The sequence below is a fragment of the Mustelus asterias genome, chromosome 15 (assembly GCF_964213995.1).
Source record: "Mustelus asterias chromosome 15, sMusAst1.hap1.1, whole genome shotgun sequence".
Classification (NCBI taxonomy): domain Eukaryota; kingdom Metazoa; phylum Chordata; class Chondrichthyes; order Carcharhiniformes; family Triakidae; genus Mustelus; species Mustelus asterias.
This window is the reverse complement of record NC_135815.1, coordinates 95,501,141-95,514,799: the sequence shown is the minus strand read 5'-3', so window position 1 is coordinate 95,514,799 and position 13,659 is coordinate 95,501,141. Positions and strand designations below refer to the sequence as shown.

At 47.4% G+C, this 13,659-nt stretch overlaps 1 protein-coding gene across 6 annotated transcripts in view; it reads right to left on the bottom strand.

Moving 5' to 3' along the window:
• Positions 1 to 13,659, bottom strand: part of plcb4a (phospholipase C, beta 4a) — a 510,936-nt gene that overhangs the window by 29,530 nt on the left and 467,747 nt on the right. For all 6 annotated transcript variants that reach the window (XM_078230348.1, XM_078230349.1, XM_078230347.1 and 3 more), the window contains 3 exons: positions 12,573 to 12,630; positions 7,960 to 8,046; positions 1,850 to 1,886 (listed from right to left, as the gene is read on the bottom strand). In XM_078230348.1, coding sequence (XP_078086474.1) covers positions 1,850 to 1,886; positions 7,960 to 8,046; positions 12,573 to 12,630 — 182 coding nt within the window. The remainder of the gene's footprint in view (positions 1 to 1,849; positions 1,887 to 7,959; positions 8,047 to 12,572; positions 12,631 to 13,659) is intronic.

Here is a 13,659-nt window from a genome sequence, read left to right as displayed (position 1 = left end):
CCACTTGACCAAAACCTTCAAGATCCTGAGGGGTATTGACAGGGTGGATGTGGAGAGGACGTTTTCTCTTGTGGGAGAATCTAGAATGGGGGGTTGGGGTCACTGTTTTAAAAATAAGGGGTGGCCTATTTAAGACAGAGATGAGGAGAATTTTTTTCTTTCAAAGGGTCATGAGTCTCTGGAATTCTCTTCCACAAAAGGCAGTGGAAGCAGAGTCTTTGAATACTTTTAGGGCAGAATTAGATAGATTCTTGCTCAACGAGGGGGTGAAAGGTTATCTGGGGGTGAAAAGTTATCAGGGGGTCAGCAGGAATGTGGAGTTGAGGTTACAATCAGATCAGCCATGATCTTATTGGATAGCAGAGCAGGTTCAAGGGGCCGAGTGGCCTGCCCTTAATTTGTATGTTCAGAAGGCCACCCTTCATTTCAGTGAAGGATATTTCCTCATATCTGCAGTCAAACAATTCTAACGTGAGCCGGTGATGTGAACAGAACCAATAGAACTGTGGTCTCTGACTCCGGCTACCTTTAATTCCCTATGATTTCTGGACTCAGCCCAGGAGAGCCTGGGGTTAGTGATAGCATCTCAATTATAGGCCGGCAAAACTCCATGGCTGATAGGACCATAAAATATAGGAGCAGAATTAGGCCACTCAGCCCATTGAGTCTGCTCCGCCTTTTGATCATGGCTGATACGTTTTCTCAAGCCCATTCTCCCACCTTTTCCCTGTAACCTTTGATCCCCTTACCAATCAAGAACCTATCCATCTCTGTCTTAAAGATACTCAATGACCCGTCTTCCACAGCCTTCTGTGGCAATGAATTCCACAGATTCACCACCCTCTGGCTGAAGAAATTCATAGAATCGTAGAATCCCTACAGTGCAGAAGGAGGCCTTTTGACCCATCGAGTCTGCACTGACCACAATCCCACCCCAGGCCCTATCCCCACAACTCCACACATTCACCCCACTAATTCCTCTAACCTACACACCCGGGGACACTAATGGGCAATTTAGCATGGCCAATCAACCTAACCCGCACATCTTTGGACTGTGGGAGGAAACTGGAGCACTCAGAGGAAACCCAGGTAGACACGGGGAGAATGTGCAAACTCCACAAAGACAGTGGCCCAAGCCGGGAATCGAACCCAGGTCCCTGGCACTGTGAGGCAGTTGTGCTAGGCACTGTGAGGCAGTTGTGCTAGGCACTGTGAGGCAGTTGTGCTAACCACTGTGCCACCCCATATCAGTTCTAAAGGGTCGTTACCTTTACTCTGAGGCTGTGTCCTCAGATCCCAGTCTCTCCTACTAATGGAAACATCTTCCCCATGTCCACTCTATCCAGGCCTTTCAGTATTTCTGTAAGTTTCAATGAGATCCCCTCACCCTACCCCCCATCCTTCTAAACTCCGTCGAGTGGAGCTTGCACATTCTCCCCGTATCTGCGTGGGTTTCCTCCGGGTGCTCCAGTTTCCTCCCACAGTCCAAAGATGTGTGAGTTAGGTGGATTGGCCATGTTAAATTGCCCCTTAGTGTCAGGGGAACTAGCCGGAGTAAATACATGGGGGTTATGGGGATCGGGTCTGGGTGGGATTGTGGTCAGTGCAGACTCGATGGGCCAAATGGCCTCCTTCTGCGCTGTATGACTCTCTGAGGACAGACCCAGAGTCCTCAAATGCTCCACATACGTCACGCCTTGCTTGATGCACTAAAAAGTTTCCATTTTCACATCAAACAATATTAACAACTAATTTCAATCACTGTACACTCATATATATCTGGATATGAACTATTGTTAAAATGGAACAACAGATTTCATTGTTGCTTGGTAATTAAGAACAGTCCTACCTTGAATGCCAGACCCTGTATGACATGATTTCAGCAGCTGTATGTGCAAAAATAATAGTCAATGATTATAAACCAAAAAATGTAAAATTAAATGAAATGCCAGTGTTCAATAAAAACATTATTACAATGCCTTTTACATCTGAATTCTAATGGGGAAAGAAAAAACAATAAATTCAACATGGTCTTTTGGAATACCGCATTTTCTCACTAAACGATCATGAATGTAGCAATGAAAAAAACATGTAAATCGTCTGTTAATGCGTGCTCATTTTCCAGAAGGCAGTGCGAATAGGAGACTGGCGGACAATGAATGGGAAGAACCCAGGCACAGAACAGAAAAGAGAAATGACAGAGATGGAGGCAACAGAAAGATGCTAAAAATATCTGGATGTTGCCAACATCAACTGCAGCTTGCAAGATGAGTTGTGCTGGTGATTATTAAGCAACATACCTCTACTGAACAATTAGACTGCAGTTGGAAGACACATAGAGCCCGCCACCGAGCTGGCTGTAGCGGCAAAAGATTGCGCCTTCAAAACATCTTCGGCAGAAAATGCTCTTGAGGTTTTTTTTTTGATGGAGGGACTCAAATAGGTTTGCGAAGGTTCGCCTCAGACAGTGGGCGGTGCTGAAGGAGAATTTTGGCTCGCAGATGTTACAAAAGCGCAAGGAAAGATGCAAAGCGTTCTAACGGTACATCGGCAGTTTTGATTAATGTAAGACATGGAATCGTAGAGGATGGAACACCCCTTCACCGCCAACTTTTACTTTCATCTCCTCCCTTCCCATCTTCAAAGAAATGGACACATGAGTGCAAGCAAAGCTGCTCTGTTGAGACATTTCAGACAATAAAATTCATGTACGTGATGGAGTCAAACTATGGCTAGGCTTGAGGCGAATGCAGAACTGGGCCACCCGTTAAAAATAATTCTTTCATGGCATGTGGGCATTGGTTGAAAGGCCAGCATTCGTTGCTCATCCTTCATTGCCCTTGAACTGTGTGGCTATCTCAGCCATTTCGAGATGGCTGCACTGCACTTAAGAGTTCTGTCAGTTCCCATGCATTTTTTAAGGACCCACCCCTCGCCACCCCACCGCTCACCACACAACATGAGATGAGAAGAGGTAAAATGGCCGGCACAATGGGTCAACTCTGAAAAATGGAAGAGGAACAGGACCGACAAGTTCAGAGGACAATGAGAGTGAAGAGACAGTCTGTTAAATTTGCCTTCTTGACCACTTTGCCCTAATGCTTGTTTTTATATGGCAAATGAGCTCCACAGGAAATTTGGGTGTAAATTCTCAGTGTAAACCCTGGGCAAACGCAATCCAGGAAACTCTAGCCGATTATGATGGTCTTTAGTTCTAGCCATGGATACATTTTAATTTTTTTGTCTGGGGTTCTCACTGTTTTTTAACAGGAAGAAAATCTTTAATCCTGGTGAGACAAACATTTACGTCTGCATCTACGGACAAAATATTTTCTTTCTTCTTTTCAAGGTCATTAAATTCCTCCCTTTTCTCTCATCCGCTGAAGACAATGCATTGGATTTTCGCAGAGTTGCGATGACTCTGGGCTCTTTTAAAAGCAGCGAGCGGGACAAAGATCTGAATGTTCTGCCCCCCTTTCCGGCAGATCCCACTTTTGTTGATCGGGGAAAGGGCCCTTTGAACTTAGTGCTGAGTTCAAACAGACCCTATTTTTGCCGTAGCAAGGGCTTTATTCCGCAGTCTGAGAGCTATGAATTGATGGAGGAGAGTAAAAATTCGTGAAGAGCAGATAAAGTCCACAGAGCTGTCAAGCTAGTTAAAGCCCCAGCACTTTAAAAATTGAAAGACCAGTCTGCCTGTGTCAGAGTATTAAAAAAAATCAACCTGTAAAATAATTTAAATCCCCAGTACTTAAAAATTATCCAGTCTGCTTAAGTCAATGAAAATTTTTTAAAAATCTTTTAGCTGTTTGTTGACATTAACCCAAGGTCTATCATTTTATCATGACTAATACTTGGCTGCTTTCCATAAACTATTATTATTCCAGTAGGATGGCCATAATTTCCCAATTTGATTGGGAATTTAAAGAGGTTATTAAAGGATTAGCCGCCTTGCATGTTGTATTATATATACAAGTCTGTTTGTTCTGATGTGGGGTTAAGTACTGGAAGGGCTTTTAATGTTTTGAATGGGATTTCATGAATGGGCATTAATATAGTGAAAACTATGCAGGTATTTAGATCTTCATTTTATTTCTTCTCACCCTGGCTCTGGATGTATTCCCATCGTGGATATTGGGTTAGTTGGCATGGAGGTATTATTGGGTGGGGGAGGGGCATGTGTTGGCATGAGGACTTATAATGTCCATGAGAATCCTTACAGTGCAGAAGGAGGACATTTGGCCCATCAAGTCTGCACCAACTACAACTCCACCCAGGCGCTACCCTCGTAACCCCACGTATTTACCCTGCTAATCTCCCTGATACTAAGGGGCAACTTAGCACGGCCAATCCACTTAACCCGCACATCTTTGGACTGTGGGAGGAAACTGGAGCACCCAGAAGAAACCCACGCAGACGGGGAGAATGTGTAAACTCCACATAGACAGTGATCTGGAATTGAACCCGGGTCCCTGGCGCTGTGAGGCAGCAGTGCTAACCACTGTGCCACCCCACTTGACATGGAGGCTGTAAGTGCCAGAGCAGTGGATAGATGGGGGAGAGCATGAGTTGTCACGGAGGCTATAGAGCCAAAGTGGACTGGAGGGCTTGGGTTGGCATCGAGGCCGGAAGGAGCCAGAGGAGTGGGCTGGGGACATGAGTTAGCAAGAAGGCTACAAGGGCTATACGGTGGGTGGCGGGCATGAGTTGTCATGGGTGGTGCAAGGATAACGGGTGGGTGTGGTGATGGGATAAGGGCGAGAGGGCCTAATATTTAACAAAACAGCTAGGGCTTTTAAACAGCCCACCTTGACACTTGGCAACAGTTGTCAACCTGCATTGGGGTGGTGGGTCCCGACTCCGTTCTGCAGTGGCCCCCACTTGCTATGTATGACACTTTTTCCCGAGGTGGGTGCGCCGGGCCTGGAAATTTCCTGATTGGAGCTACCCGTCTCGGGAGCATAAATCCACCCTGTAAAACTCAATGTTGGAGTGAGGTTCAGCTGCTTTCCAATCTCTTGCAAACCTATCCAACCCTCATATGCAAGACTTTATCACAATGTCAGCTGGTTAACCAATCAGGGGCCTACCCTAGTTGACCTGACAACCATATATGCACAGCTGCATAACAATCGGGGGCCTAAACCCTGGCTGACATTTCCCCCACTCCTCCGGTGCAGGAAGACTGAGGGAGATTTCAACACAACACTGAGATCAGCTGACTCGATTTAGGCTGGAGGCAGAGGGCGGGATTTTACAACCTCGCTTGGGCGAGACTGGAAATTCCTGCCCGAGGTGAGTGGAGATTTCCTTTGTCGGACCCTCGCCCGTGCCAATTCTGTGGCGGGCGAGGTGGTAGAGTTCCGGACAGAGGGTAAGATCTCACCGCCCGTTCATGCCACGCTCCTGCTGCAGCCAAGTCAGAGAATTTGGCGGCCAGCCAAACTTCCGTCCACCGCGGCGGGATGGGAAAATCCATCGGAACCTGGAATATTTCTGTCCGGCACAACTCAACTGGGAAGTCTTGTGGCGCAGTGGTTAGCGTTCCCTGCCCTGGGTCAGAAACTCCAGGTTTAAGTCCCATCCCAGGATTTGATGGCCAAGATAGGTGCATTCATAATGCGGCCAATGAGGTTGACTATCAACTTGGTCATCCTTCCAACACATACGCCAATGGCAGGCCCTAAGAGCTCTCCCACTCTTACTGCTTGCCATTGGCGCGTGTGTTGGAAGGATGAACAAGCTAAAGTGACCCTTAGTGTCAGGGGGACGAGCAGGGTAAATACATGGAGTATCAGGGATAAGACCTGGATGGGATTGTTGTCGGTGCAGGCTCGATGGGCCAAATGGCCTCCTTCTGCACTGTAGGGATTCTATGATGAATGCTATTGGATAACTACTGAAGCAACGGCTTCCTTGACCCATAAAATTAACGATCCAAATATTTTTGAAAAGAACCAGAAATGTCAGAAACATGTTCTCGAGGCGCAGGCTACAAAATGTAAGAATCATAGATTCCCAACAATGTATTAAAGGCCATTTGGCCCATCGAGTCTGCACCAATTCTCTGACAGGGGAAGTTGCCCAGACCCTCTCCCCCACCTTATCCTCATAACCCCAAGCATTTCCCATGGCTAATCCATCTAACCCGCACATCTTTGGAGTGTGGGAGAAAACTGGAGGAAACCCATGCAGACATGGGGAGAACGTGCAGACTCCGCACGGACAGTGACCCGAGGCTGGGAATCGAATCCGGGTCCCTGGTGATGTGAGACAGCAGTGCTAATCACTGTGCCACCGTGCCTAATACATCTGAAGTTCTTACACTTTGAAAATGACTAACCTGCACAAGTTAGCATTTGAATATTTAAATGATGAAGTTTTATAAAATGCAAGATCGAAATCCAATTTAAGACAAAGATTTTGGTGGCTCTTGCATGTAGTATCAAGTTTGTGAATGGCAGCAGATATAGAATCAGAGAATCAAAGAATCCTACAGCGCAGAAGCAGGCCATTCGGCCCATCGAGTCTGCACTGACCACAATCCCACCCAGGCCCTATTCCCGTAACCCCATGCATTTACCTTAGCTAGTCCCCCTGGACTAAGGGGCAATTAAGCATGGCCAATCCACCTGACCCGCACATCTTTGGACTGTGGGGGGAAACCGGAGCACCCGGAGAAAATCCGGGCAGACACAGGGGAGGACGTGCAGACTCCGCACAGACAGTGACCCAAGCCAGGAATCGAACCCGGGACCCTGGCGCTGTGAGGCAGCAGTGCTCACCACTGCGCCGCCAATATTTGTAATTCTGCATTGTTCCGTGCGGAGTCATTTTCATTCTGTTTGACACAAGTCTTTGTGACCAAAGCCTGGTTTGCGGCTTTCAAAAAGTAGATTAGAACTGTTCATCGCTGATTATAAAGATTAATAGAATTGTTCGAAAAGATCACGACGGTTGCCCGAATTGTTCTGTACACTGACATTTTTTTAAAAAAAGGCAGTAGCTATTTAGAAGTTAATGTCATGTCAACCTTAAATGATAATTTGCACCGATCCACTGTACGGTGCTAGGGGACAACATCACGCTTCGGAACTCAAGCTGTGCTTTTTTGGTGAATCCTTTTGTTTCACCCATCAGGGAACAAAGGACTAAAATGGCTCGGTATATGTGTTGCACAATTAACCAGTAATTAAATCAGAATCCTACTCTTTTGTGCTTGTTCGGCTTTTGTGCCCTTGACAGACGAATGAGGGAAAAGACCTCCTGGAATAAATAATTTTTTGTGTAACAATTCCCTCATCCTGATCCTCTGCATAACAGCCTGGCTGGTTTTTACCGATGGGGATCTCATTGCCATGGACTCCCCGTGATGCAGCAGTCATACCTTTCGGTTTATTTCATCCCTGACTGCCTTAGCCCAGAGGCAGGAAACCTTGACGGTTAGAATCATAGAATCCCTACAGTGCAGAAGGAGGCCATTCGGCCCATCGTGTCTGCACCGACCACAATCCCACCCAGGCCCTATCCCCAGTAATCCCACACATTTACCCCGCTAACCTACGCATCCCGAAACACCAAGGGGGCAATTTAGCGTGGCCAATCCACCTAACCCACACATTTTTCGGATTGTGGGAGGAAACCGGCACCAATTTGGGTACAGTGTGGGTGAATTCGGCATGGCCGGTGCACCTAACCAACACGTCTTTCGGACTGTGGGAGGAAACCGGAGCACCTGGGGGAAACCCACGCAGACACGGGGAGAATGTGCAAACTCCGTACAGACGGTGAGCCAAGCCGGGAATCGAACCCAGGTCCCTGGAGCTGTGAGGCAGTAGTGCTAACCACTGTGCCACCGTGCCGGTTCGTTTGGAAAAAAGTCAATGGTCCTTTTGTTTTCCCCCTCATTGCGTGACGCAATCTAATATTATATACACACTGAATGTCTAAAATCACTACCTGGTCATTTTGTCTCTCCAAGACTTCCAATTGTTCAAGCTGGGCTTTCACCAATTGGTCCATTTCCTTAGATTGCTTCATGGCGAGCTGTAAATAAGAACATGTCGCAGTTACATTGCGCAGAAGTCCCCGATCGCTGACATATATAAACGGCACAAAGTAAGAAGTCTCACAACACCAGGTTAAAGTCCAACAGGTTTATTTGGAATCACGAGCTTTCGGAGCACTGCTCCTTCCTCAGGTGAGTGGGACTTCTTACTGTGCCCACCCCAGTCCAATGCTAGCACCTCCACATCATACATAAACGGTTCACCAGTTTCTTACATTTACTGCGTAAACCCTCTGCGTTGGAATGCTGGAATTGGTTTTGGCATTTGGAATGTCGCATCGATATAGGGGCGGGCGCAGTGGCACAGTGGTGAGCACTGCTGCCTCAGGGACCCAGGTTCAATTCCGGCCTCAGGTGACTGTCTGTGTGAAGTCTGCATGTTCTTCCTGTGTCTGCGTGAGTTTCCTCCGGGTGCTCCGGTTTCCTCCCACAGTCCGGAAGACGTGCTGGTTAGGCTGATCGGCCATGCAGGGTAAATACATGGAGTCACGGGAATAGGGCCTGGGTTGGATTGTTATCAGTACAGGCTCGATGGGCCAAATGGCCTCCTTCTGCACTGTCGGGATTCTATTATTGTCCGTATAAAGTCGAGGAAGTATGTCACGTTCAATGCGAAATTCTCATTAGTAAACAGACAAAAGAAATTATACACTGCCAGGTGTAAACATACCCTGCAGTCATTAATACGCAAATATATTAAAAAAGAACAAGAATAAGGTTAATCTAGACTCTTTTAAGTAACGTGAAGACCTCTTAACCTTGAGCTTGTTGAACGCTAAAGATCCCTCTTGGTTAAAACAACAAGCCCTGTCATTTTCAAAGCAACTGGGGCAAATACGAGGGCTGGACCATCTACTGGGCACCAGACTGGCATGGCGTACCAAGAGGGTGCTGAGCTAAAAACAGACAATGCTATCATTATTTGTGGAACTCGCTGTCCCATAGCGCGTTTGAACTGTTGAATGGTTTTAAGAAGCAGATAGATACATTTCAAATTTTAAAAAGTGATAAGGGGATGTGGGGAACTGGTGGGGAGGTGGATTTGGGGCCAGGGAGAGATCAGCCATGATTTGACTGAATGGCGGAGCAGACTTGAAAGGCTGAATTTGTCTACTTCTGCTCCTAATTCGTATATTCATCTTCCATGCTAGTGCGCCAAGTACTCCTTCCCATTTCAACATGAGGAACATTAGAACAGGAGGCAACCATTTTAGCCCCTTGAGCCATTCCAGCTCCATTCAGTCCTGTTGGCGTGGATTTCCACCGGATGCTCCGGTTTCCTTCCACAGTCTGAAAGACGTGCTGGTCAGGCTGACTGGCCATGCTAAATTGCCCCTTCGTGTCAGGTGGATTAGCAGGGAAAATACGTGGGGGTCACGGGGATAGGGCCTGGTGGGATTGTTATCGGTGCAGGCTTGATGGGCCAAATGGCCTGAAACTCTTTTCTCTCCTTACAGATGCTGCCAGACCTGCCGAGATTTTCCGGCATTTTCTCTTTTGGTTTCAAATTCCAGCATCCGTAGTTATTTGCTTTTAACCAGCTTTGAGACAGAGATGGAGATGTTTACACAGGCAGGTTTTAGGGCCTCAATTGCTGAAGGCATGTCTGGTGGGGCACAGAACATTCCAGAAGTGCAAGATTCCAGAGATGGAGGAGTGCAGAGCTTTACCCGAAATGTATTCATTCATGGGATGTGGGCATTGCTGGCAGGGTTAACAATCTATTGCCCATCCTTAATTGCCCTTGGGATGATGGCAATGAGTCACACTGAATGCTGCAGTCCGTGTGGTGAAGGCACTCTCAGTCAGTTCCAGACTTTTCACCCATTGGCGAGCGAAGGAATGACCAAATGGCCTGAAAGGGGACTTGCAGGTGGTGGTGTCTCCATGGACCTGCTGCCCTTGGCGTCTCAGGTGGTAGAAGTTGCGGGTGAGGGAGGCGACTTGGTGAGTTCATAGAATCATAGAAACCCTACAGTGCAGAAGGAGGCCATTCAGCCCATCGAGTCTGCACCGACCACAATCCCACCCAAGCCCTACCCCCACATATTTACCCGCTAATCCCTCTAACCTACGCATCCCAGGACTCTAAGGGGCAATTTTTAACCAGGCCAATCAACCTAACCCGCACATCTTTGGACTGTGGGAGGAAACCGGAGCACCCGGAGGAAACCCACGCAGACACGAGGAGAATGTGCAAACTCCACACAGACAGTGACCCGAGCCAGGAATCGAACCCGGGACCCTGGAGCTGTGAAGCAGCAGTGCTAACCACTGTGCTACCGTGCCACCGAGTTGATGCAGTGTGTGCAGACCACTCATACTGCAGCTGCTGGGGGGGAGTGATAGTTTAACCCCCGGAGGAGATTCTGATCAAGCAGGCTGCTTTGACTTGGCTGCCATTGAGCTCCCCAAGCATTGTTGGAGCTGCACTGATCCAGGCAAGTATTCCACTCACACCTGACTTGTCCCTTGTAGAATGGATTTGGGAAATTATTAAGTGGGGTGGGGATAGCCAGCCTCCGAACCCCTCTTACAACCACAATAGTTCAGTGAATGGTGCAGTTAAGAGTCTTGTCAATGGTTCTCGGAGGGACGTAGGGTTGGAGGAGATCACAGAAATAGGATGGCGAGAAGCCACAAATGGGATTGAACACAGGGATGAGAGCGTTGAATTTTAGGCATTGCTGGACTGGGAGCCAGAGCAGGTCAGCAGACCCAGGGTGATGGGTGGATGAGACTTGGTGCGAGCTTTGGCTAAGATCAAGTGTCAGGTTAAGGCCGAGATGGGGTGCAATGCCTCATCTTGTCAGCTTGGATCTTGTTTGTCTCTCGTCGAGACCATGTATTGGATTGAACTGGATTTTGAATTTGGTTTTTGGAGCAAGCCAGGAATGGATTTGGGTTTGCCCGGTCCATTCTGAGCATTAGTTTTGTAGCTTCTAGAATGGAGGATAGAGTCGTAGAGGTTTACAGCAGGCCCTTCGGCCCAACTTGTCCATGCCATCCTATTTTTTTAACCACTAAGCTAGTCCCAATTGCCCACGTTTGGCCCATATCCCTCTAGACCCATGTAACTGTCTAAATGCTTTTTAAAAATTGTACCCACCTCTACTACTACCTCTGGCAGCTCGTTCCAGACACTCACCACCCTCTGTGTGAAAAAATTGCCCCTCTGGACACTTGTATCTCTCCTTAAACCTATGCCCTCTAGTTTTAGACTCCCCTACCTTTAGGAAAAGATGTTGACTATCTAGTTGATCGATGCCCCTCATTATTTTATAGACGGCACAGTAACACATTGATTAGCAGTGCTGCTTCACAGCGCTAGGGACCCGGGTTTGATTCCCAGCTTGGATCACCAGTCTGTGTGGAATTTGCACATTCTCCCCGTGTCTGCGTTGGTTTCCTCCGGGTGCTCCAGTTTCCTCCCACAGCCTGAAAGATGTGCGGGTTAGGTGCATTGACCCGAACAGGTGCTGGAGTGTGGCGACTAGGGGAATTTCACAGTAACTTCATTGCAGTGTTAATGTAAGCCTTACTTGTGACGAATAAATAAACTTTTAACTTTACTTTTAGATCTCTATAAGATCACCCCGATGTCTCTTACGCTCCAGGGAAAAAAGTCCCAGTCTATCCAGCCTCTCCTTATAACTCAAACCATCAAGGCCCAGGAGCAAAAGAAAAAATGCTGGAAAATCTCAGCAGGTCTGACAGCATCTGTAAGGAGAGAAAAGAGCTGACGTTTCGAGTCCAGATGACCCTTTGTCAAAGCGCAAGACCCAGCAGCATCCTAGTAAATCTTTTCTGCACTCTTTCTAGTTTGGATGTGGGCATCATAGCTTTGGATGATGTGGTCTACCCCTGCTGCTGTCTCTGGTGTTCCTGATAGGTGACATTTATGGAGGGTGCTGAATAGGAGACTGGCCAGGAGAGCATTGGAATAATCAACGCGGGAAATTCATGGATGAGGGTTTTAACAGCAGACAGGCACTGCCACTTTGGTGGGTGCACTGTTGGCAGCTACTGCCGTTCCCTTGGTGGCATTTACAGCAGTTGCCAACCTCTGACTGCCTGGCAGCTCTGGGGAGAGGGATGGATTGGCTTCCTGCTCCTGAGGTCCTTGACCTCAGGGAAGATTCGCCGCAGGCACCTAAATGCCTCAATGGCACTTAAAACCAGCTGGCTGACCCCAAAGGGGGCAACCCGGGCTCTCACCAGGTCTCCTACCAGCAAGCAAGACTCCCATCCAACATTCTGTCCAATGTTCCCATCGCACCCCAAATCATCTTCCTTCATCCGCTGTATTATACAACGGGGATGCAATATGAAGCAGCTCATGATGGGCCAAATGGCCACCTTCTGCGCCTTGATAATGCTGTGATGAGGGACTGGCTAATACAGCTCACTTCTTTCAATAGACCAAATGTAAATTAGCCTTGAACTACAGTTACACAGTATGATCAATTGAATTAAATATTTGCAATAATGCATGGCGACATACCCGTTTCCGTTCCTCTAAGAACTTTTTAGTGTTACTACTGTTCAGTTCTCGGACTCGCCTGAAAAGAGAAAACATCAAAACGTTTGAATCACAGAATCTACGGCACGGAGACAGGCCCTTCGGCCCAAGCTAGTCCATGCTGACCAAAAAGCCCATCTCAGCCAACCCCATTTGCCTGCATTTGGCCCATATCCCTCTAAACCTTTCCTATCCATGTATCTGTCCCAATGCCTTTTAAATGTTGTCAATGTCCCTGCCTCAACCACTTCTACCGGCAGCACATTCCACATACGTACCACCCTCTGTGAAAAAACGTTGTTCCTTGGGTCCCCATTAATTATTTCCCCTCTTAACTTAAACCTATGCCCTCTGGATGCGTTCTCGCCACGTTTTGTTCTAACAACAAATTGCCCCTATCTGAAACACATTGCACAAATAGTCAGTCTCTGACCAGCCCCGTCGACAGTATAATGTTTTTTTATTCATTTGTGGGACATGGGCGTCACTGGCTGTGACCAGTTGCCCCGAAGGCAATTGAGAGTCAACCACATTGCTGTGGCTCTGGAGTCACATGTAGGCCAGACCGGGTAAGGACGGCAGATTTCTTTCCCTAAAGGACATTCGTGAACCAGATGGGTTTCTCCGACAATGGTTTCACGGTCATCAGTAGATTCTTAATTTCAGTTTTCTTCAAATTGAATTCAAATCCCACCATTTGCCGTGGTGGGATTCGAACCCAGGTCTCCCAGAACATTAGCTGAGTTTCTGGATTAATAGTCGAATGATAATAACACTAGGCCATCGCCTCCCCACTGTGTACAAAATTAAATGCACTGAAATGAAATTCCGGTCAGAATGGAGATTCCGGCGGCTTCCCTTCTCGTAGACTTGTAGAATTCCAAAAATGAAGACATGGATTCGAAAACAATCCAAAGAAATAAATCAACAAAGACAGAAGTGCAAATATTTTATAGATCTTGCGAGAAAAATATCGTGCAGTAAGAAAATGCAGATGGAAAGGCCGGAATCTTTCCACCGTTCACCAGGATTTTCCCATCCCGCCGCGATGAACGGAGATTTGGCTGGC